Source organism: Delphinapterus leucas, chromosome 5, assembly GCF_059928025.1.
Source record: "Delphinapterus leucas isolate spDelLeu-1000000601 "Yukka" chromosome 5, BTC_Dleu_Yukka2, whole genome shotgun sequence".
NCBI classification, from domain to species: Eukaryota; Metazoa; Chordata; class Mammalia; order Artiodactyla; family Monodontidae; genus Delphinapterus; species Delphinapterus leucas.
Window position 1 is genome coordinate 85754069 of NC_143133.1, and position 26719 is coordinate 85780787.

Consider the following 26719-nt stretch of genomic DNA (forward strand, 5'->3'; position numbering starts at 1 on the left):
TGAGTAGGAGTTGCCCTGTTCAGAGAGGGAGGACTATGTGATCTAGATTTGCCACAGTTCCCATCCTTCTCCTCTTATTTACTACCTCAGTGGCCACCACAGGCATCTGAGTTTGCCACTTCCACTTAAAGCCTTTCACTGTGAAAAGGATTTCTCAGGCAAAAATTTGGTTTCCTTCTTGGAGTTTAGATGACTTAAGTAGTTTTCAAACATTATTTTAAATATAAAAGCTGATAAATTATATAAAGGACCTTGTTAAGTCATCCATCCTAACAGTCACAAGGCAGTATCAGGATGAGAATTTCAAAAAATACACATTGACAATTTTAAAAAGTTAGATATAGTAATAGTCAATAGTAAGAGTTTATTTGAAAGAACATTCATTAACTTGATGCTATACTAGTTTTTGAAGATAGGGGCATTCTAATGGCTTCTCACCAGAATTATTCTGAAAGATGAGTTCCAGAGCCCCTTGGGTTGCAAGTATTTCTTTTGGCTTTTTTTTTTTTTTTGCAGTATGCGGGCCTCTCACTGTTGTGGCCTCTCCGTTGCGGAGCACAGGCTCCGGACGTGCAGGCTCAACGGCCATGGCCCACGGGCCTAGCTGCTCCGTGGCATGTGGGATCTTCCCGGACCAGGGCACGAACCCGTGTCCCCTGCATCGGCAGGCGGACTCTCAACCACTGCGCCACCAGGGAAGCCCAAATATTTCTTTTGGAATTGACACACATGCACATTTACAGATGCTGGTTTAATGTATGTTTAATATATAGATGTTTATTTAATTTCCATATTTCATCTATTGATATTCAAGATAAAAGCCTGAAAAAGGGTCTCTTGTTTAGTAAGAAGAAACTTTATAAACACAAGCTATCTTTACTATTTCCATCCTTACTCCCTACAATGTATAATAAAAGCTAGACTTTTCTTCTTTGTTTTTTTAAAATTTATTTTATTGAAGTATAGTTAACTTACAATGTTGTTAGTTTCTGCTATACAGCAAAGTGATTCAGTTATACATATATATATATATTCTTTTATATTCTTTTCTATCATGGCTTATTACAAGATATTGAATATAGTTCCCCATGCTATACAGTAGGACCTTGTTGTTTAACCATTCTATATATATAAGTTTGTGTCTGCTAATCCGAAACTTCCAATCCATCCCTTCCCCACGGCAACCACAAGTCTGTTCTCTATTAGACTTTTCTTTTTAAATTGGTATTCACCATTTCTGCTTCAGAGATAAAATCGATTTATTTATTTATGAAATATTTATTGAATATCTACTATGGTATGTATGGAACAGTGTATTATATAGTCTTACAACCCTTATTTGTGTATTCCTAAACAATATATTTAAGTTTTGTCTGTTTTGGAACTTTATATAAACAGGATCATTTGAATACTTTTATGAGTTATTCGTATCAACGTAGCTGTTCATTATTTTTCATTTCATGTTGTATTCTATTATACTGTACTATTCTCTATTGTGAAAGTTTACCATAATTTACCTATTCTACAGTTTTTGACAGTTACCAATAATGAGACTGCGTATTCTTATATATGTGTCATGGTACAAGTGTAGTAGTTTCTATAGCACATATATCTAGGAGAGGAAATGCAGGGTTAACTATTAGATAATGCCAAACTGTTTTCCAAAGTGGATGTACCAATTTACTCTCCTCCTGGCAGTGTATCAAAGCCCCCATAGTTTCAAATCCTTAATGTGCTGGAAAAAGTTAACATAGTAGGCCTGATCTTTAGCCTGCTTATGGGAGCTAGCCCTTGGCCACTGCCTGTGAACTTGGCTTTTGAAATGTTTCCTATGCTAATAATTCTACTTTTCTATTTTTCTTCCCTGAGTTTCCTGAAATAAAAACTCCTTAATTTTTAGGTTTTCTATTCTAAAATACACATGTAGAACTTTTTTTTTTTTTTTTGCGGTACGCGGGCGTCTCACTGCTGTGGCCTCTCCCGTTGCAGAGCACAGGCTCCGGACGCGCAGGCTCAGCGGCCATGGCTCACGGACCTAGCCGCTCCGCGGCATGTGGGACCCTCCCAGACCGGGGCACAAACCCATGTCCCCTGCATCGGCAGGCGGACTCTCAACCACTGTGTCACCAGTGAAGCCCCACATGTAGAACTTTAACTGATCTTAAACAGCATCCCAAATTTTGATCCATAGAAGTTTAAATTACTATTCTCCAATTTTAATCATGATTCTTTTTTTGACTTATGGGTTCATCTGAAGTGTATTTTTAAATTTCTAATTTTATGAGGCATTTTACAATTACCTTTTGTGTTGACTTCTAGCTTAAATGTATTGTGAATAGACATCACAATCTATATAATTTTCACTCTTTAATATTTGAGAAATTTCTTTGGTCAATTTTACAAATGTTCCATGGGTTCTTGAAAAGAATGTGTACTCTACAGTTGTTACATACAACATTCCTTATATGTGCATTAGATTAATCTTAATAATCATGCTGATGAACTCTATACCTGTTCTGACTTTTTTGTTCACTTGTTCTCTTGATTACTAAAAGCAACATTTAAAAAATGCCCCACTATGATTGTAAATTTGTCTATCCTCCTTATATATCAGTACCTGAACAGTGCTGACATGTAAGAATAACAGCTAAAACTCAGTGTTTATTACACACCATGCACTGTTTTAGTGTTTTATTTGTATTAACTCATTTAATCCTCACAAAAATTCTATAAGTTCTATTGTTATTCCCATTTTTACAGAGAGGAAAACTTAATCATAGAGAAATTAAGCAATTTATAAATAGTGGAGGCAAGATTCAACTCAGGCAGTCTGGTCTTAGCATCCATATTCTTAACCACTATACTACACTGCACATAGATTAAGAAAGTTAAATCATTCTACAAGGCTTTTACAGGAAGAAAAAAAATCAGTTCCTGACCTAACTCTTCCCTACCCTGATTCCCAAGTCCTAAGAACAACCACCCTCAATTCTTTTAGTTATTTCTTCTAATATTTACCCCCTTCTTTCTCAATAACATGTCTGTACTTTTTCTTGATTTTTCAGTTTTACATATTACCTATTAACTTCCAACTAAGAAAGACAGAATGACTTTTCTGAATACAAATCTGGTCAAATCATTTTCCTGCTTTAAAAACTCCAGTGGTTTCCTATTTCCCTTATGATAAAGTCTAGACTCTAATATTAGTCACAAAGCTGTTCATAATCTAGTCCCTGCTTGGCTCTCCAGTCTCATTTTTGTCACTCTACCAACAAACTCCATGTTCCAGGTGTACCAAAGGTTTTCAGTTCTCCAAACGTGTTTTCTCTTTGGCTATTAGATGTTTTTCTGAAATATTCCTCTCCCCCACTATTTTATGCCTGAATAACTCCTACTTGTCCTCAGGTCTCAAATTATATATTATTTTCTCCCATGATACTTCCCCTGATACCCCTAAACTTTCATAAAACAGTGTTAGATCATCTTCTGTGTGCATCCATAACACCCTACATTCAATCTATTATAACAATTAACACAGTGCATTTTCACTATTTGTCTATTTTTCCTAGGAGATGTAGATTCCTTAAGACAGGGCCTGCCTTATTTACTACTGTATCCCCATTGACTAACAGGGCCTGGAGCATAGCAGACACACAAAACCAATTTGCTAAATTAATGAAAGAAATGAACTGGCACACAAGAACAACACTTCTATGCTCTACTAAGCAGAGGGCTTGAATTCTTTTTTCTACGTTCACAGTCACAAAAACTACATTAGAAAAATGTTTTTCATCTCACACTTGTCTTCATCAATTATTTTTAAGATTACTTAGGTAAATAATGAATAGCCATGACACAAACGTGGTTATAAATGACAAAGAACATCCAGACAAAAGAATAAAATTAAGATATATGAGTCAAGGTTTTCAAAGAATCATATAATCTCAGACAAATTCTCAACAGTTGATTAAATTACCTGCCTTTTCAATGCTGGCCACCAAGGGTAAGGGTACTAAGTAAGTGCCTAGTTTGTGCTAGGCAATGGCAGGTACTCTGCAATTGACCCTTAAATCTTACCGGATGGGATTTAAAGAGCTGAGAGTGTAACTTCAAGCCCAGCATTGATACATTACAGCTGACTGTATTAAATAGACATGCAACATATCAGTGAATGTACCCAGTAAAAAGGAAATTTCCAAGGCTAACTACTCTACTTTTAAAGAGCCCTATTTATTAAAGATTCTCCCTTTAATGAAGGTACAATATCTCCCTGTAGTTTTCACCACTAGTCCTAATTTTACCTCCTTGGGGCCACAGGGAACTTGTGTAATCCCTCTTCTATGTGACAGCCCTCCAAACATTTGAAGATGGTATTCAGGTTCCTCCAGGTTTCTCCAGGCTAAACATCTCTAGTTCCTTAAACGACTCCAAACATGGCATCATTTTGAGTCCCCCTCAACACTCTAATCACTATCTTCTGGATGTACTTCAATTATCTTCAGGCATTCATAAATTTATTAAAATATCTATTTCAAGGCAGGCACTGGCACTGTGTGGGGATCAAGATAGCAACAACCTCATGAGGTACTGTGAGGATTAAATTATTTAAAATATATAAAATACCTAGGAGGATGCCTGCGACATGTTATTGGGGGAGATAAATAATCAAATAATCCATTATTAAGTACTATATACAGAAGTACCAGAAACTAAGGGAACCTGAAATCCAGAAGAGAAAGTGATTATCTCTATCAGTGGAGGTCATGGAAAGCTTCACAAATGAGGTTCATCCAAGCTGAAATCTGAAGACTTAAGAGGAGTTAAATTAATCAAAGAAGGAAAAGCATTCTATGCTAGGAAAAAGAAAAGCATGAAAAAGAATGGCAGGTAAGAGATATATAGTATGTACCTAAGACTTCCACTTCTGGCCTTGGTTAAGTAATAGGGACCAGATTTATCCTCTTTCTGCCTTAAACAATTGAAAACTGGACAATATAAATGAAACAACATATTTGAGACATTGGAAAATAGGTAACTGAGGACAGTAATCTCAGAGGAGAAAAATAAATGAGGTGAGTTTTATGACTGCCTAGCCTGGAGAGTTTCCAGGAGACAGAGCAGGAAGGGAAACCCAAGAAAAGCCTGGTGGTCTCCTTGTTGAACTGAAGAGAGCGAGTTGTGAATTCAAGGCTAGAATTTGTGAGCAGAAAGATGCACAGAGAGAACACCAGACATCTGTAGAGGGTTCTCCTTGAGTCTTCAGATAAGTTACGATGAGGAAACAACCTCAAGCTGGGGAAAGAACCAGGTGACAAGTGCAAGTGAAACAATCACTGTTTTTAAAAAGGGTCAGAAAGAGTTTATGTTCCTCTCCAGCCAAATGGAAAACCTTATAATACAGAGAGCACTGGATAGAATACTCCAAAGAATATTACATCAATACTGGGGGAAAAGTAGCCTCAGAATTGAGTCTCCTCTCATCTCACCTAACAAAGCTTAAAAGTAAGTGAGCCTTGAGAAAATAAAATTGTTTTCAAGTAATTTAACTGTGTCCCTGAAAAAGCTCAAGAATATTTAAAGGAATTCAAGGTTATCCAGCAACCAAAAAAGTAAAATTCATGTCTGACATACACTAAAAAATTACAGATATGCAAAAGAGCAAGAAAATACAACTTACAGTGAACAGAAAAATCAACAACAGAACACATTTAGAAATGACAGATGATAGAATGTGTAAACAGACATTAAAATAATTAAAAATATAATTCATATGCTCAAGAAGCAGCAAAACTTTCAGAGATGAAAACTATAAAATCTAAGATGAAAAATACTCTGAATGGAATTAACAACAGATTCGACACTGCAGAAGTGAACCTGAAAACATGGCAATAGACTTTACAAACTGAAACAGAGATGAAAACAAAAAAGACTGGGAAAAAAAAACAAACAAACCCCCAAACCCAGAGCTTAAATGAGCTGCAGGACAACTTCACTTGGTCTAATATATGTGAAACTGAGGTCCCTGAAAGAGACTAGAGAAAGGGGGAGAGAAAAACAAAACTGAAGAACTAAACAGTTAAAATTTTTCCAGGAACACAATAAACTCACAGACCATGATGCAAACAAAGAACAAGATATATAAAGAAAACTATACCAAGGCATATCATAATTATTTAAAACTGGGGATGATGAGGAAATATCAAAAAAATCAGAGAAAACAGATCATGCAGAGGAAAGGTACAAATGACAACTTTCTCCCAGGAAAGCAGTACAAATCAGATGGCAGCGGTACAACATTTTTATAACACTGAAAGGAAGACACTGTCAACCTAAAATTCTATACTCAATTTCAAAAAAAGGAAGTAAAGACTTCATTGGACATACAAAAGGTGAAAGAATTCATTGCTGGCAGACCTTCACTATAAGAAATGTTATAGCAAATCCTCAGGCAGAAGGAAAATGATACCAGATGGAAATCTTAATTTACACAAAGGAATAGAAAATATCAGAAATGACAAATCTATGGATAAATACAAAACCCCCTTTTCTTTATTTTTAAAATCTCTTTTAATGATAATTGACTGCTTAAGCCAAAACCAATAACGTACTGTGAGTTTATAACATATGTAGAAGTAAAATGTTAAGACAACAATAACTCAAATCCTGGAACAGGAAAAACAGAAGTATACTGTTGCAACCTTCTTATGTCATACAGGAAGTGACAGAATAAGATTTGAACATACACTGTGACACATTAAAGATGTACACTATAAATCATAAAGTAATCACTAAAAAAGGCAAAAGAAAGAAGTACAGTTGACTCTTCAACAACACAGGTTTGAACTGTGTGGGTCCACTTATACGTGGATTTTTTTCAATAAATATACAGTCAGCCCTCCACATTCACATCTGAGGATATGGAGGGCCAACTGCATTCATTGTACTACATCACTTGATGTAAGAGGCTTGAGCATCCATGGATTTTGGTGTACATGGAGGCTCCTGGAACCAATCCCCCAAGGGTAGTGAGGGACACCTGTAGAGTAACATGCCAATTAAAGGAGATAAAATATAATTAAAATACTCAATTATTCAACAAAAAAAAAGGAGAGAGAGAAAAAAAAGGAACACCAGTAACAGATTAGGCAATTAGAAAACAAACAGCAAAAACAGTATCAACATTCCACATTAAATATAAATGGTGTAAACACTCCATTAAAAGACAAACTGTCAGGGACTTCCCTGGTGGTCCACTGGTGAAGAAAACACCTTTCAATGCAGGGGACGCAGGTTTGATCCCTGGTCAGGGAACTAAGATCCTACAAGCTGCGGGGCAACTAAACCCTCGTGCCACAACTACTGAGCCTCTGCGCTCTGAAGCCCGTGTGCCACAACTAGAGAGAAGACTGTGCGCCACAAATAAAGAAGCCCGCACACTGCAGTGAAGAGCCTGCGTGCCACAACTAAGACCCAATGCGGCCTAATTAATTAATTTTAAAAAAAAGACTGTCAGATTGAATAAAAAGAAAAATCCGACTATATTCTATCTATAAGGAGCCCAATTTGAATACACAAATGAAAGTCAAAGGGTGGAAAAAGATATCATGCTACCAATAATCAAGAGAAAAGCAGACTTTTAATATCAGATAAACAGATTTCAGAGCAAAGAAAATCACCAGGATACAGAGGGCCATTTCATAATGATAAAATGGTCAATATATCAAGAGGACATAACAATTCTAAATGTTTATGCACTAATAACAGAGCTTCAACCTATGTGAAGCAAAAACTGGTAGAACTGAAATAAGAAATATACAAACAGGAAATTATGGACAACACCGCTCTCTCAGTAACTGATATAAAGAATGACAAAAAATCAGTAATGATACAGAAGAGCTGAACAACACTATTAATCGATTTGACCTAATTGACATTGATAGGACAATCCAATAAATAACAGAATACACATTCTTTCCAAATGCACACAGAACATTGATCAAGATAAACCATATTCTGCACTAAAAAGCTTTAAAAAAAATTTAAGTCACACAAATTATGCCCACTGATAACAGTGGGCAGGCTGATGCCCATGCTGTTTGCTATAAGTAATGAAATCCTCTGTCTCTAACCCAGATGTTTCACACCTTATGTTAGCATCCACTAAAGAATAATAGGCTAGCTTTTAGCTTGTAAACAGGGCAAAATCAAATCCTAGACCCTGACAATATATACATAAATTTTGAACAAGGCTAAAGAATAGGATGTCAGAGTGTAAAGTGGTGAGAAGTGACATGGAGGCTAAAAAGAAAGATATGGCCATAACTCATGGTAAACTAGAAGCTACTGAATTCATAGGTACAGTACTATTCTTCATGATTTATTTGCAATTTGTGCACATTTTCTCATTAAATATTTAATGAATAAATGAAAGAAATGACTGACTTAAAGGTTAAGTAACCTAAGATCATACACTAATAAATGGAGAATGATTCAAATTCATATCTAATACCTAAGTTCAAACTGTCAGCTACTGTTATGCTGTATCCATAAAAGGGCTTAAATGTATATTGTACAGTTTGGCCTCATCAGTGTAGATTATAGGGAATCATTTAAGGATTTTAAGCCAAGAAGCCATGGACTCCAAGGTAAGTGCCAAAAATACAACTTTGAATAACTTATGAAAGATGGATTAGAGACAAGAATAGTTTTAAAGAGAACACATAAGAGAATATTATAATAGCTCAATTGAGAGATTCCAAATGCAGGGAGAGAAAATGAAAGAGCTGGAATTAAGAGTTGTTTAAAAATAAAGGATTTAAAAAAGTTAATTTGGAAGATGACAAACAGGGAATAACCTAAGATGACACCAAGGTTTCTAGCTTAGGTTACTGAGTGGGTGTGGCACCATTTAATTAAGCTTGAGAATGGGAAGAGGGATGGAAAAGGATTCCAATGGTGTTGAGTGCTACTTAATGCTGAAAATTTTATATTAAGCTTTTGCGTGAACACTTTAAGACTTAGATATTATTTTTAAGAGATGTTATTCTTATTTACACATGAGAAGTAGAAAGATTAAATAACTAGTTTTGGTTCATATAAATGTCAGGATTGGATGTGAACATTATCCTCTAAATCCAGAGACCATGTTCATTTCACTGTACAATAGTGTTTCTCTAAGAAGTAGATATTCTAACACAACATTGTAAATCAACTATATGTAAATTTAAAAAAAGGTAGTTATTTGCTGAACATCTGCCTGGTTTACCTTTAAAGCACCTTGTGGACTTCCCTGGTGGTCCAGTGGTAAAGAATCCGCCTTCCAATGCAGGGGATGCAGGTTCAATCCCTGGTCGGGGAACTAAGATCCCACATGCCACGGGGCAACTAAGCCCACGTGCCACAACTATTGAGCTTGCTCACCTCGACGAGAGAGGCCATGTGCTGCAATCTACAGAGCCCACGTGCCCTGGAGCCTATGTGCCACAACTAGAGAGAGAAAACCTGCACATCACAGCTAGAGAGAAACCTGAGCAGACTGCGTGCCGTCATGAAAAGATCCCGCGTGCCTCAACTAAGACCCAACACAGCCAAAACAAACAAATAAGAAAACAGCATCCTGTGTGCATTTAAAAACAAAGGTCTTGAGCTTGGAAGAAGAAAGCTGAGGAAAGGGACTCAAATATAGACAGAAAGCTAAAATCATGGAAATGGATGTGAACTAGAGTATGAACTGAGACAAAAATCCTCAAGTTGGAACCTGGCATTTATGGTGCAGGCAAAGCAAGAGCAGACTAAGAAAAGTCTCAGAAAGAAGTTGAGTAGAAGCAAATCCAGAAAAACTGTTATCTCAAAAGCCAGAGAAGTTTCCTCTAGTATTACACTAGAACACACACAGGTTTGATACTATTATGACTGTATTAATCCAGAAAGCTAAGAATGCCCTGGTGCTGCTCTGATATTCACGCCTTGTTCATATAGTGATCTTTACACAGGAACCTATATGCAAGGAACATAAAAAAAGAGACAGCAAAGTATCACTAACTGAATTAGTTTTAATTACCTCCAACAGAGAGTTCTTTGGTAAAAGCAGAGTTAGAAAACCAAGGCTTTAGTCCTAAATTAGGACTCATTCATTTCTTTAGATAAATCTTGGGATTAGCAGGCTCAGGCATATCTTCAGAGGAAAAGAAATGGGCAGATCTACAGAACTGGCTCAAGTCTAACTAGCTGTCTAACTCACCCAGCAATTTGCTGGCAATAAAGATGCAAAATTAAATAGAGATGGGGCCCAGAATGCTGTCAGAAGTGTTCCCCCACCCCAAAAAAGAAATCTTTAGATTCTGAGAATAATTTCAGGTTTAGTTGATCAGTAACTATGAGGTAATTTAAGATTGAGTAATAAGAAAAAAGTGAAATATATTTAACATGCCACTTTGTTAAAGTAGGTATTGAAACTGCCCTAAAAATATTTCCTACCTAAATATATGTACAAATATCAGACTTAGTTAACATTCAAGATTTGTAGATTTTACAGAGTTTCAGTTTTGTAGGAAAGCCTAAATGTTTACAAATAATTATAACCTGAGATTCAATTATTCATATCTGGGAAAAACTTGTATACCTAGTAAATATTAAACAAATTTCAATGACAATATTTAGGAATAAATAAATAGTATTTAAAGTATTGACCTTGGGGACTTCCCTGGTGGTGCAGTGGTTGGGAATCTGCCTGCCAATGTAGGGGCACGGGTTCGAGCCCTGGTCCAGGAAGATCCCACATGCTGCGGAGCAACTGGGCCCATGTGCCACAATTACTGAAGCATGTGCACCTAGAGCCCGTTTTCCACAACAAGAGAAGCCACCGCAATAAAAAGCCCACGCACTGCAATAAGAGTAGCCCCCACTCACCGCAACTAGAGAAAGCCCTTGTGCAGCAATGAAGGCCCAACCCAGCCAAAAATAAACTAAAAAGAAAAAAGAAAAGACAACAGGTGTAAACGCATAAACTATAGTAAGAAGTAGTCTAGTATGGCCAGTGTACTCAGAGGAAAAGGTAGGTTTGGACTAACAAATAGCATTGGGAAAATTGGATTTCCAAAACAAAAGATGAAAAGATTAGAATTTAGACCTCTACCTTATACCATCCACAAAATCAACTCAAAATGGATTAAAAACTTAGACAAAAGACCTGAAACTATAAAACTTCTAGAAGAAAACACAGGAGGGAAACTTCTCAGCATTGGTTTTGGCAAGGATTTCCTGGATATGACACCAAAAGCACAGCGATAAAAGCAAAAACAGACAAGTGAGACTACCGCAGACTCAAAATCTTCTGCATAGTGAAGCAAACAATCAGCAAAATGAAAACGCAAACTATGGAATGCGAGAAAATATTTGCAAACCAGGTATCTGATAAGGGGTTTAATGTCTAAAATATATAAGAAACTACAACTGAATAGCAACCCCCCCCACCCTACCTATAACCTAATTAAAAAATGGGCAAGGACTAGACATTTCTCCAACAACAACACACAAATAGCGAACAAGAATATGAAAAGGTGCTCAACATCACATATCATCAGGGAAATGCAAAAACATGAGACAGCACCTCCCACCTGTAAGGATGGCTATAATAAAACAAAAATAAAACCCGAGAAAATAACAAGTGTTGGTGAGAATGTGGAGAAACTGGAATTCTTGTGCACTGTTGCTGGGAATGTAAAATGGTCCAGATGCAATGGAAAACAGTATGGAGGTTCCTTAAAAAATTAAAAATAGAACTACCTTATGATCCAGCAATACCTGATCATATATGAACTGCTATATATGATACCTAAATTGCTGTATAACTTTCAGTCCAGCAAACTGACTACAAGCGAACTGTAAGCCTACTTACCTAGCTTTGCAAATGGAAAATTTAATCTCCGGTTTACTGAAAATTATGTTCATTAATCAGCCATTATAGGATTGGAGGGATATAAAAATGTTTCACAAGGACTGTAACAAATAATGAAAAAAATTAGCTAATGCTATCTCAAGGAGCTGCCATTTGTTTTCCCAAGAATATGATCAGAAGGACATTAAGAACATTGTAATTACAGATGAAGAATCCAAATTTAAGATGACTTCGGAAGTATAATCATAGTCAGGAGACCACATGATGAAACAGTTTTCACGTAAGCAAAATCAAGTTAGTCTTTATCTCTTCTTCCAAGGTATAGCACAAAATGTGACTTGAAATCAACATACCAGGTGGTATGTATCAGCTCCTCCTAAACTGCTCAAAATTGACTCTGCATCACACATAAAAATATATAGAAAAATCCAAAATACATGATGAGCCTATTGTTCCAAATTCTACCTACATAAAATTCATTTTTTCATGATTACTTATAGAGGAAATCTAAAAACTTTTAAACTGAGAGTATACTATCTTTCATGCAAACATCTCAAAGTATCTACTAGAAATGACAGCAACTTATGTGTTTTTAATTTTTCTTTAATTTTGAAAAAAGTATTTTTATTTCATGAAAAAATATGGTAAAAAAAGTCCCACTAAATTCCATTCAAATCACAGCTCTTCAATCACAAAATACTTCTCCACTGTCTATACAGTGCAAACATGCAATGTTGTTAATGAGATCACGGTGAAGTTAACATGGTCTCTAGATGCTACTGTATAACTAACTAAAGTGAAATGAATTGTCTCTCATGAGACTCCTGCACTATCAAGAACATAAATCTGTACTCCTGTCCAGAAACAAGAGGTATATTTTGTAGTGGATAGCAAAATCATTTTTAGTCATATCACCTAAACCTAACGCAACCAAGATTTAAATATTATTCAAGCTTTCAGCCTACAGTAAAAAAAACAAAAAAAGAAAGCCGAATTTTTAACTTGAGTGGAACTCTTAGAATATATATTACAAAATTTTGCATAGGCCTAATGGTGTCTTTGAATAAAACTACTCCGTTACTGGAGAACAATGAATGGGGAAAATGTTTCAGTTTCCATAAGGTACTTACCTGTATAATGCATCATCAATCTCCACAGATTCTGTTGGCATATTGGGCAAATTTGTATTCACACTGAAAAAAGAAAACATAACTTATAAGGGCCAGTATGGCTATTCAATACTCATATTCTGTAATACACATATTCAATTATACATGGGATCAGATTCACTAGTTACTAAAACAGGTTTTACAAACCAGGTATATATTTTATTATTTACCACTTTACTTAGATTTTAAAACTAGATCAAGATTAAATCCACTGACTGCCTACCCTGTATTATAAAATTAGAGCCCATGGTTGTTTTATTCTCACATGTTGTTTATCAATGCTACATATATTCTGATGGATCTATATTTTAGCAATTTTATTTGAGTGTCCCATAAACCTTCTATAATATACACACTCGGAATTTACCATATAATGATATCTAAGCTTATTTCTACATGTTTGACCTTTCCTCTGCCCTCCAGATTTTATGCATCTGCCAGAACAATATCTCTATTCTGATGTCTAACTGGTATCACAAACATAACAAGCCTCGGGCTTCCCTGGTGGCGCAGTGGTGGAGAGTCCGCCTGCTGATGCAGGGGACACGGGTTCGTGCCCCGGTCCGGGAAGATCCCACATGCCGCGGAGCGGCTAGGCCCATGAGCCATGGCCGCGGAGCCTGCGCGTCTGGAGCCTGTGCTCCGCAACGGGAGAGGCCACAACAGTGAGAGGCCCGCATACCACAAAAAAAAAAAACCCACAAAAAACAAAAAAAAACATAACAAGCCTCAAATAGAATTCAATTTCCCTTGCTTAATTTATTCTTCCCCAGCCTTTCCCAACTCACTTGGGACTACCAAGCAAATGATGCCACCATTTACTCACATGCTCTGGCCAAAAATCTAAGGATCTTTACTTGTTCCCTTATTTTCTCTATCTGTGAGTGCTGTTAGTTCTACCTTCTCACATCTGATCACTTCTCACCATTTCAGTCAATACAATCTCAGGCCAAACCATCATCATATCTCATCTGAACTACTTCAAAGGCCTCCTAAACTATTCTATTTCTATTGCCCTTCCCTTTAATTAATTTTCCATCTAACAGCCTAAAACGTTTAGAATGTAGTCAGACATTACTCCCTAACTTAGAATTATCCTTCAGTAAGTTTTCTTTACCCTTAGAACAAAATTCAAACACCTTAGCATACATAATAGGGCCTTTATGTATGTCTCCCAGTTACCTGTCCAACCTCAACGCCCACACCTCTCCCTCTTGCTCACTATCTTCAGCTACACTGGCCTACTTGATGGTTCTCAAAAAGCCAGGCTTGCTATCTCTTCAGTGTTTTTATACTTGCTATTCCCTTTGCTTCAAATGTTCTTCCTTCAGATCTCTGAAAAACTGACTATTACCATTTAAGCCTCTATTAAAATATTGCTTCACAAACATCACAGACCATTCGGGATCACCCCATTGAAACTGAGCAGGACCCTGTGGGGCCTTCCCTGGGACAGATTTCCTCTCCCCGCTTGTTTGTACAAAAGTTTTAGCCTCCTAGGCTTTCCCCGAGTTCCAAACAGCAAATTTAATCAGAGAGATGAGAAAATGTAGAAACAAAGGAAAGCAGTCAAAGTAAGAACAGTTTAGCCATAAAACAAGTCAAGGACCTTTCGTTGTCTTGCAAATGCTAGAACTCCCACCAGGTGGACGAAGTTAACTGTGTGCTGAACTGCTGATCAACTGGAACCAGAAGGTTGATGATTGAGGTTCCAAAAACATTACCCTGTTACCTCACCATCAAGCAATCAGAGAACTGAGCATGGATCACACACCCCACAACCCTCTCCCTCAAACTGTCTTTAAAAACCCTTCCCTGAAAGCCAATGGGGAGTTTCTGTCTTCTGAGCATGAGCTGCCCATTCTCTTTGCTTGGCCCTGCAATAAACTGTACTTTTCTTCACCATTACCTGGTGCCAGGAGATTGGCTTTGGTGTGCATTGGGGAAGCAGACCAAGTTTGGTTTAGTAACACAATCAATGAAGTGGCTCCCTAACTTGTTAACCTGCTGTATTTTCTTTAAATCATTAATTATGTATTTTTTTCATTAACTATCATCTGCCTTCCCCTATAGAATATATGATCCATTAGGAATTCACTACTGTATTCCAAATCCCTAAAACAGTACCTGACATTTAATAACAAGAGCAAACATGTGTCACACACTGCTTTAAGTGCTTTAGATGTACTAACTCAGTTAACCCTTTCAACAATTTTATGAGATAGACACTATTACTGTCTCCATTGAACAGAGGAAAAAACCTGAGACTGACAGAGATTAACTTAAATAATATGCCCATGGTCACAGAGCAGGTAAATGGCAGAGTCCTGAATCTAATCAGTCTAGCTCCTGACAACCACATTATACTGCCTATTGCCTCTCACAGTAGGCATGAAGAAAGCACTAAAAAAAAAATATGTTAAATGAATTTTAAAAATTAAAAAAAGGTTAAACATACTAGTGTAACAAGACACAAAGTGATGTATCATTTACCACAGTTCATTCCAATTTTTTCACAGCATGGCACAGAAAGAAAAATGATAATAGGTAAACACTGGGAAACAGAAATAGTTCCTGGCCAGAGGGAACCAGCTGGGACATTTGGGCCTGAGCCACGGTGACAGCTAAGATCAGTATCATCTTGGCAAAAGTGTGATCCATTCTAGGTTTTGAGAAGCTCTAATTATCAATCACAGGATTCTAAAAACAACGTGATAGCACAAAATCCAGTTTTGGAAACTTATTTTCTAGGCCTGGTGTTGCTATACAAGCCAAAGTATTTGCTTCTAGCTAATAAAAACAAACAAATACACAATATACCCTGGCACTGTAACAAAAATTTTTATTACAGCTTTCTTATCCCTGGTATACTTTCACTAGCTATCTTCCTTGCATGGAGGGCAGTAGTCTAGTGGGTAAAGCTCTTAAGTAAACATGAGTAGAGCATTACATTCTAACCAGTTCTGTCACTTAACGATACGACTGGCACCTACTTTTCAGAAAGTTCTGCCTTACTGGAATATTTCAAAAATCATTCTTATGATAAGGTCTACATGGCGATCAGAAATGCTTTAAATAAGGGAAGGTTTTGTTTGTATTACATAATATCTCCCAAGTAAATTTGGCAATGCTGGCAATGGCAGGCAATACCATGGTACCAAAAAGCATCCCTTCAGTCTGAAGCTGGTGAAAATGCTACAGGTTTGTGAACACTCACATTAGCTCAAAATCAAATTTGCGCCACTTTTATCTTTGGCATATTGTATTCTGGTAGTGGGCAGAATGTAACTATCCGCTTTATTAATTACGAAATGATTGAAACAGGAACTACACGCACATTTCCCCTCTATTTTTGCCAGAATGGAAAAGACGTGAACCTCAACACCAACTGGGAAATAAGAATGGGTAACTCGTGTTTTTTTCCTGGATTTCTTTTTCTTTCTTTCTTTCTTTTTAAAGTTTAGTCAACAGAGGCCTCAGAGTGTTCTGACTACCACTGATTCATTATTACCAAGTTCCCTCTGGTAATAGTTTTCAAAGGAGGATCTCAGCGGAGGACAGCGCACAGCAGAGCTTAGCTTTCACTTTATCGAAAGGAGGGAAGGGGTCCGGCACCAGGTCTGGGAAGCTCACACCGAGCGACTCGGACCAGAACTCCCCGCCGGAGCCCCTCCCTCCCCTCCACGTCCGGCGACTAGGAGGAAGGAGGAATGGCAGACCCCAACCAGAACTGAGAAAGCGCTGAAAGGGGCGATAAGTGGGCTTTTTCCTCAACGAAGCCGGCAGTCGCAGAGGCCGGAGCCCACGCCGCCACACCCACACCGCGCGCTCCCCTAGCCGCCCAGGGCCGGCTCTGGCCAGCCCCGCGGCCTCTCGCGCACTCCCTGCCCGCCTTAGGGGAAGAAGCAGAAAGCCGGGCTCTGGGTCCTGCCCGCCACGCCTTGCTTCTTCGCGCCCACACACGTCCTCTCACCTGCCGGCCCCCCAGGAGGAGCAGGACGCCTCTTCCCCCTGACGTGCAGCCACCGGCTGGGAGCCCTCCATCGCCTCCTGGGACGCAGCCGTTGCTGGATACTGGGAGGCAGGAAAGGGGTCAGGACCGTGAGGTCAAGGGGCGGGCGGTGACGTCACCGGAGGGGGCGGGCCTGGGGGAGCGCGCAGCCCGGCGGCGCCTTCCCGTCAAGCCCAGAGGCGTCCTGGCTTCCGGTTTGGGTGTGGTCGTGGAGTGGGCTTTGCTGCAGGTGATTGCAGGGAATGGAATGTTGCGACTGGCGTCTGGCAGATGTAAACCGAACCAAAACACTGAAGGTACGAGTCACCTACCAAACACAGAGGATTCCAGTGGCCAGCGAAGTGATAGGATTGCGTAGCAAAATCCTTAAGAGTTTTATAGCAGGAAGAAGAAACCCCTTCATTTTATACTTTTAAAAACCCCAAAGGCTAGTAATAAGTAGCTCCGGATTTCCAGTCTGGGATTACATTTTAAGACGTTACACGTTTAACAAATAATTTTGGACGTCTGCTACGTGTCAAGCACTGTCACAAATTTGATAGAATCGTGATTTTATGAGCTATGAATGGCATATGTCATCCAGGTTGCCCCCTTCACTTTGTGAGGGACAGAAATTTACGGTTGGTGTGACTTGCCAGATTAAGTACCTGAACATATGTGTAAGGACCTCTCATCTAATTCCCTTTCCATTGACTCCCCTTTCACTTTTCTTGGAAAACAACAAGAATTAGTGTGACTCAATAATATTACAATTTATCTTTCATTCTAAATAAGTGTATGTTTGGAGAAATGTCTGTAGGATTTTAAAAACTGACAAATACTTTGACACTATGTATTTATATCATCTGTAATGTATGATATTTTTACTTAGAATTTCTTCCCATTCTGGTGTGGAGAGAGGGTCCAGGCAAAAGGGCATTATTCTTTGTGCCTCTATTCTCTTTTCAACTTGCACATCTCCAAATACCTGGAAACTTCATATTGCTCACCTATGCCATCATTCAGATCTCTCAATCAAGTTGTGTACCTTTTCTACATAATCATGAAAATGAACTTGGTCTGTGTCCCATTCTTTCAAGGTTCTGCTCTAGGACTGGACTAATCCCCTGTCTTCTCTCTTTATTCTAAAATTAATAGATATAAATATCTTTGAAAGGTTCGCTCCGCAAATAACACCAGTTTCTCTCCTAATTTCTTTTCCCTGTTTCTTTCCTTCTTAAATATTTATTGAATGCCTGTTAAACATTAGGGCCTAATGACTAGATGATGATTAGGTGATAGAGATACAGTGATCCCTGATTTCATCAGTCTCATTGTGGGAAGGCAAAAAAATGGAAAATAAATGAAAAATAACATTAGAAAGTAAATACGATGAAGAAAACTTTATAAGGTGAAGAAAAGAGACTTGGGGAGGAGGAGAGAGACAATTTTAGACATAGTAGTCAAAGGTAGCCTCTTTGAAGAAGTGACATTTGAGCTAAAAACCTAAGTGATGTGAGTCCTGTGAATATCTAGCAGAAGAGCATTCTAGACTGAGGGAAAATCAAGTGTACACTTTAAAATTTTTCTTCTTTGAGATTTGTCACCTTCTGGTGTATGTTTGTTTATTTGTAAATTGCCTCTCTACCTTTAAAAGAGACTGGTCTTTTCCTGGAGAAGGAGATTCAGAGTGTGAGGAGGAATTTGATGGGAGGGAAAATCTCCATTGCTGGCTTCGAAAAGGGAAGGGGGCACATAGAAAGGAATGGGAATGGCCTCTAGGGGCTTACAGTGGCCTCCAGCTTCCAGCCAATAAGGAGAAGGGGACCTTGGCCTACAGCTGCAAGGAACTAAATTTGGTCAACACCTACATGACCTTGGAAGAAAACCCCAAGTTCCAGATCACAACAGGTCTGCTAGTACCTTGATTTCAACTTTGTGAGGCCCTGGGCAGAGAACCCAGCTGTGATGGGCCCACAATTATGACCTTAGAACTGTGAGCTAATAAATTTGTGTTGTTTTAAGCCACTATGTTTACAGTAAGTTGTTATACAGCAATAGAAAATGAATATACTGAATATTATCTAAGACCCACATTTTTCCACATTTTAACTTCCTTGAAATTGCAATGTATTTTTTTTCTTTTTTATCAGTACAGAAAATAATGGTGTTCTTAAAACTGAGGTCATGATTTGGTGAAGTATAGTGTGAATTATTTCAAACAAACAATATAACAGATACCCAGATTTAAATGTATTCTTATATTTGCAAAATGGGGAAGAAAATTGGAATATCACTAGACTTTTCACAGTGAAACTTTTGTCAGAAGAAAGTGGAACAACATATTTTGGGTACTCAAGGGACAAAGAATGCACTAAGGATTTTATATCCAGCAAAACTAACTCTCACGTGCAAAGGGTATAAACTACTATCAACACTTGATATGATATCAGTATTTGATGAGACTATCATTTTCATGAGCCCTTCCTGGAGAATTACTAGAGAATGAGCATCAGACAACGAAAATGATGAGAAAAACATTGACCTAAGGATTGGTTCAGGTTCTTTACGGAAAATCATAATCTGTTGTGTGTAATTAATTCTTTATTACTAATTCCCCTGAGTTCTGTCACCTTAACTTCTGAGTTTTTCTATTTTCTTCCCAGCTTTTTCAAGATATAATTGACAAATAAAATCGTAAGATATTTAAAGTGTGCAATGTGATGATCTGATATATGTATACAGTGTGAAAGGATTCCCTCCATAGAATTAATTGTGTTTTTCTAATTCTGAATCATGTTGTTCTTTCATACCTTGTATCATTTTCTTAATGTCATTTAGCTAGTTTAAAAATAGTAACTTTCAGTTTTGATCTATTTTGTGACACATCTTTGGGGCATGCTTTCATTATCTGTAATGATGATGTTATACTCCTTATTCTCTCTCTTTTTTTTTTTTTTTTTTTTTTGCGGTACGCGGGCCTTTCACTGTTGTGGCCCCTCCCGTTGCGGAGCACAGGCTCCAGACACGCAGGCTCAGCGGCCATGGCTCACGGCCCCAGCCCCTCCGCGGCATGTGGGATCTTCCCAGACCGGGGCACGAACCCGTGTCCCCTGCATCAGCAGGCGGACTCTCAACCACTGCGCCACCAGGGAAGCCCTATTCTCTCTTTTTTGATAATAATTTTGTATAGGATTTGAACTTGATATTTTTTGGCAGCTCAGTTTTATGTGAAATTACTGTTCTTTAACTTTTAGTATGAGGCAGGCTTCCTAGTCCAATAAGACTACATCCATCAGAAACAAAACTGTATTCCAAGAATGTCAGGTTTCTGGCTCATTGCAAGGAGGGAGGCCACATTCCATGGAGCCCACCATGGGATGCCTCATCAAAGGAAAAGGTAGGTTTATTATAGGAATTTGGGGAAGTGTAGAATTTAGGAGAAATAAAACGAAGTAGTATTTTGATAGACTCAAAAGAAAGGAAGGATGTATGTAAGGGGGCCTACCTTAGGTCTGGACTGTAACACGGACCCTGTTTTTTTGGTAGCTACAGAGTCGAAGTAGGTGAGGAATGTGTCCACAAACCCCTTTTCTGAAGTTCTGGAAGTAGAGGCTGTTTCTCTATCACATAACTCAGATCATCTAGCCAAGAATGGGATATTTCAATCTTAATGAAAGATTTCAAAGAGCAAGTTTTTTGACAATCTATGATTTTAGAGAAAAGAGTTCTCTGTGAGTAAAAAAAGCAGCAGTTACTCATAGTGGGTTTTTTTGGTGACACCACAGCATGTTCTTGGGAGAAACACTATTTTCTGTTAACTTTACAGCTGGCTTTATCTGTGTTTATTATCTATACCTGATGAATGGCAAAGCAGATTTTTACTTTCTTAGTCCAAGCTCATTTTTACTTTCTCACAGGTTTCAGGAAAACTTTTCTAACGCCAGAGAGCTCCTTTTTTGTTGCTTTGGTGTAGTGCTGAAAAATATGGTGGCTTGATTTCTGTGATTTCCTTCATTTCTGTTGTCTCTGTGCTGCATGTGTTTATATGTGTGTATGTATGTATGAATGCATAGTTACATTCTCAAGGCATGGTACAATAATTTTATTTTAAAATCTTTATTTTGGGTAATTTTAGATTTACAGAAAATTTGCAAAGGTAAAACAATTTCTGTATATACTTCACTCAGCTTCCTCTAACGATAACATCTTACATAACCGTGGTCCATTTGTCAAAACTAAGAAATTAATACTGGTACAATACTATTAACTAGCTACATATTTAATCTGGATTTCACCAGTTTTTCACTAATGTTCTTTTTTCTGTATGGATCCAATCCAGGATACCACAATACATTTAGAATTGACCTGTCTTGATCATCATGTAAGTGTACATTGTAATGAATATCTTCCTGAAATTTTATGTACAAATTGGATTTCTGCAAATTAAATAGTTCACATCATAAATTATAAAGATAATAAACAACATCTATATTGTGTTTTATAATTACACAGGCTATTTACATGTATTTTTCACTTCATTCTCCTAAGTTATTCACTATTAGCACAGAAAGGATATTTAGCAGTCACCTCAGTATACAACCCTATTGCTTTATAGAGGATGAGTCAAAGAGGTAAAGAGTTTAAATGTCTTGGATAAATTCACATCATTACAGGTACAGAGCCATGACTAGCTTCATCCCTTGTTGAGTATTCCTCTAGTATATTATACCCAGATCCCAACAATTGGAATACCTGTTCCGTGACTGTCATAAAGAATAGGAAGTACTACGTCCTGAGGTCAGGCCTTCATGAACATGGTTGGAAAGCAGCCAACCTCCTGAGTTTTGAAGCAGGCTTCTTTGTCCAAAGATGTTGTGATAACATTTGAACTGGCTTGAAGCTGATTATTACAGACTATTTAGAAGAACCTAGAGGGAATTCCTTTGTGAAGGAAATAAACCTTTTCAAAATGTGAATAATTATCATCATAAGTGGTCTATGAATTAGGATATATGTATATCACATTTTCCTGAAATATTTTTAAAAAATTGCCCATAGAGCAATAAAAAGACAAGTCATTGTAGATTAACGATTGAAATATATTTTTCAAGACACTTTATTGTTTGATTTAACTGATTATGCAACAGTGACTAGAGATAAAAATAATAAATCATGCTCCTAAGTTTAACCTTCTTCTAATATTGGTAGAAGACAGATGACAAACCTGAAAATCCCTAAGTGGGACTTCATGTTTTTGTGTCTTTCTAGGCAATATGCTGTAAATGCATCTGGATGTGCCCTAATTGGATGATAAAGGCACCTCGACCCCTTTATGAAAGAGGATGCTCAGAGCCCTACTCCAAAGATGAATTCATCCACAGTCACTGTTCACCATAGACTCAAACTATACTATCCAATTTCACATCTTTTTTCTTGACTGAAACGATGTTCAGATCATCTCCCTTCTCATCTTCAGCTTGTTTTCTCATCTTTGGTTTGGCAGCCAGCACCTCTAGCCTGGAGGCATCAAACTTCAGCACACACCAGAATCTCCTGGCCTGCCTATTAAAGCAGCTTTTTGGACCCCCACTAGCATTTATGCTTCAGTATGCTTGGGTAGGGGCTGAGAATTTGCATTTCTGACAAGTTCCCTGGTGATCTGTGCGCTGCTAGACCTAGGACCAAATTTTGCGCTGCTCTAACTCGCTTCCTCTAACTCATTCTTTGGGCTACCTCTAAACCTCCTTTCAGTACGGCTTTCCTTACTGCGTTCTGGACTGCACCGGTATTTGTGTTAGTCTTTTGTTTCTGTTGCTTAGTTTATTTGCGGTTCCATTCCTCTTGGCTCTGATGTCATTTTATACTCTGGATCCTGCCTTTAGACATGCCTTATATTTACCATTGCAAGGTAATAGAAAAAGAATTAGTAATTTTGGGTACAGAAAATGTTTGTGATTGACTTTTCTAGCAAAGATAACTGGGATATATGTGGACAGAAGGAGGTAGGTATGGAGATAGAGAAAAAGTTAATATGGAATTCTGTCACATAAATGTGCAAGGCATCATAAAATCTGAGGGAAGCAGTGATGGAGAATACAATACTGTTGATAATATGGTTAAGGTTATTGTATATTGAGTGCTTGTAATTAAGGTTTCTACACAAATATAGGTAGCCCCATTATCTCATATAAAATCACAATCGTAATACTCCAGAGTGATGAAGTTGAAGACTTCAGTTACAGCTAAGAAAAACTAGGAAGCTGGGTAAATGGAGAACTGTTCCTATAATCAACTATCAGCAGGAATGAGAAATAGAAACTGGCTTTACAACCAACCAGCAGAAATCCAAGAAAGCCTGAACCTACACTCAGGTCCGCTAGCTTCTGAATCCTGTTCAACACTAGGTCACTGATTTCCTTTTCAATGGTGTAGTGCCTAGAGGCACAGCTATTTGCAACATCTTTGCCAGTGATGGCATTCTAGAGAGACCTTCATCACTTATAATTCGTTGTAGGTCTATAAACATTCTTGTGGGGACATACTAGACAACACTATTCTCACTGAAGAAGCTATTGAAAGAGTCATCTCTCACAATCCTCTTATCACTGGGCTTTGGGTGGGATGCTGGATTTTATATTCCAGGAAATAGAGTTCCCAGCAGCTGTTTCTATTCTGGACACTAACCTCACCAATGTGATTAGGGATGCTTTAATGCAGGGTGGTAGAAACAGGAAGCAAAGGTGAGGGAATAGATACTGAGTCCAGGTTATCATCTCCAATAAGGTAGGAAGAGAGATATCTGATTTAATAATTAGTAAAACGAAAAGTTTAGAATAAACATACTCTAAAGATTCTTTATTATCAATTAAGATAATATTAAGTAACAATGGCAACAACAGCAAATTACCTGCATGAATCCTCAGCCCTCTGCTGGTGAGATTTCATGTTTAGTTCCAAATGTTGGGCAATTCTGGATGAAAGGAATAGGCAAGAAATAGATTTGCCTACCACCAAGTTTCGTGGATAGATCTGGTGATTGCTTCAAAATGGGAGATGCTCCCATCACTTTTAATACTTCTACTGAACAGAAATTATGGTCATTGATGACATCTAATCACAGCTTCTTTTTAGTCATTTAAATTGCTGAAAGACAGGTTGACAGACATCATACTCCTTCTTTCTTGGTAAGAGATCTCCCTTCTTTCTTGTTAACAGAATATCAATTTTGTTCAGACATAAGGCTGCCATGAGCTTCATGGGAGGCTAGATTTCTCCCTAACCCTAGATACTGAGTTATGATTGGACTAAAATAGTCAAAATCCCAATCTCCTTAGAGTTGACTGGTTTAGGCATTGACATGTTAGGCGGTTCAGGATAATAAGTGAGAGGTAGTCCTATGGATGGGTTTCTGAAGAAGATTCTCCCTGTTGATAAGAATAGACACATCATGGAAATATTCCCTTTTGTGTCTTTGGACTTAGTCTGTGAGGAGATGCCTCCTGCAGCCGTTTCATGTTCTTCCTGGCCAAAATGGACAAGCCTGAGATCAAAAAACTGATACAGTGCATATGCCAAAATCCTAAATTTCCCGGAACTCTGAGTCAGCTAAGCTCTGGAATGCTTGATACGTGAAATAGTTTCTTTTTGTTTAAGCCATTTTTAATTGGGTTTCTCATTCTTCTAGCTTAAAGCATCCTAATTGATAAAGGTAGTATTTTTCTCCATTACTGAATAGAAACATTAAGGCAGCAAACTTGTATTACATCTGCACTCTGAAATATCTCAAAGAATTTTACAGAGTTTTACATATTTCATTTTTCTTAGCATATACATGTAAATATATATACAAAATTATAAATATATAAAAATATATTATACACACACACACATATATTTCCTTGAACCACAGTGTGGGTCTTGCTGTGTCACTCTTTAGGGACAATGATGATATTATACTAATTCCATCCTTTTACTGAAGAAGGAAAAAAGTTAACATTGGCAATGTCCCACAGCTTCTCAGCCTGAAGTCATAATTGATCATTCAAAGTTGCTCAAGAACACCAAGATAAGAAATTTGGATTTTGTTTTAAGTGGGATGTGGAGTCATTAGAGAGTAAGCAGACTAGTGACATTTTAATTATATTTAAAAGGAGCATTCTGGAGAATGGATTATAGCAGAGCAAGAGGAATTTGGTGAGAAGTTTGTGGCTCTAATCAGGTTGAGAGAGATGATGCTGGATTAGACTAGGTCAATGACAATAGAAATAGAGAAATAGATTTGGAAAATGTTATGAAGACTGAACTTATTGATGGATTAGATATAAGATACTATGGAGAGATAAATTAAGAATAAATCCTGGATTTTGGCTTGAACAAGTTAGGCATATTTTGGTGCCAGCATTGAGATGGAAAGAATAAATGAGAAAGTGATTTAGGGAAGAAATAAAGAGTTCATTATAACATAATAAAGATATATTGAGTTTAAGATGTGCATGTAGAGGAATCAAGTATAAATTTGGATCTATGAACTTGTAGCTTAAAGAAGTCTGAGCTAAATATATAAATTTAATAATATATAATATATAAATATGTGTGTGTACATGTGTATGTGTTTGTATATGTGTATATATATACACATATACATATACATATATATATATATACACACACACACACACACACACACACACACACACAGTACTGGGTGATATCCCCAAGGGGGAGAGGGTAGACAGATAAACCAAGAATCCCTAGATCTGAGCCCATATAAACATTAGGTAGAATAGAAAGAGGAAAAAATGAAACTGAGAAAGAACTCCTAGTGAGATAGGAGAAAAACTGGGAGGGGATGGTTTCACAGAGCTAAGAGGAGTGTCTCAAGTGGGAAGCAAATTGGTATAGGAATTCATCACTGTCCGGTTCCACTCAAGTATTGATGCTGGGCTTTGTTCTTAATTTGTTAAGGAATTACCACCCGCTCTTTTCAGTGGAATTAAAAATATACTAGACTGATGAAAATTGGATTTCTACCCAGAATAGTTATTCAGATGGGGGTTCAGCCTTGTTTTAGGATGATTACTTTTTTCATGAATGGCTAAGGGATATTGTGCTGATATCTGAAAATGGAAGGCCATTCACCAGAGAGTGATAAGAAAAACAACAATGGGGCTCCTCTGTGATGGCAATATTATTTACTCACTTGAAGAGAGAGGGATGGCCTTCAGACATCAGTTAAGCTTCCATGTAGCTCCCTGGTGCTTGACAATTTCCCAAACCACCTCTTTGTCTTGTGCTCTCTCCCAAATTAAGCTTTCTCTTTCAACTCCTGCCACTCCAGTATTCTCCAAGATATGGCCCAGTCCTCCTTCACCTGAGCTCTTTACAGAGAGAATGAACAATTGTTTGAATGTTGATGAAAATTACAGTAAGTCAAGAACAGAGAAATCACCATTGGTTTTCATAGTAGGGTGATCTTTGGTGACCTTTACTAGAGTTTCACTGGAGCAGTAAGGACAGACTACAAGGTGACAGGTGTTGAAGATTAAAAGGGAAGTAAGGAAGAGGAGTTATCAGGTGTGGACAACTCTTGAGAAGTTTTCTGGGAGGGAGAGTAGAGAAATGGATTGTGGGAGGTGAAGCTGAAATTGAGTATATGGCTGA

General features: G+C 37.7%; 2 protein-coding genes across 3 annotated transcripts in view; both read right to left on the reverse strand.

Annotated features, from left to right (window-relative positions):
* Positions 1-17171, reverse strand: part of UBA6 (ubiquitin like modifier activating enzyme 6) — an 82946-nt gene extending 65775 nt beyond the window's left edge. The window contains exons 1-2 of one of the 2 annotated variants that reach the window (XM_022561690.3): positions 17039-17171; positions 13027-13089 (exon numbers count right to left, since the gene is read on the reverse strand). In XM_022561690.3, the coding sequence (XP_022417398.2) occupies positions 13027-13089; positions 17039-17109 (134 nt within the window). In that variant the 5' untranslated portion in view covers positions 17110-17171. Of the gene's footprint in view, positions 1-13026; positions 13090-17038 lie in introns of those variants that run through there. The other variant, XM_089911999.1, reaches the window with a different exon arrangement.
* Positions 1-26719, reverse strand: part of LOC111168121 (uncharacterized) — a 44449-nt gene that overhangs the window by 2186 nt on the left and 15544 nt on the right. Inside the window, 2 exon segments of the mRNA XM_089911260.1 lie at positions 439-13089; positions 17039-17384. Coding sequence (XP_089767386.1) covers positions 17159-17384 — 226 coding nt within the window. The 3' untranslated portion in view covers positions 439-13089; positions 17039-17158.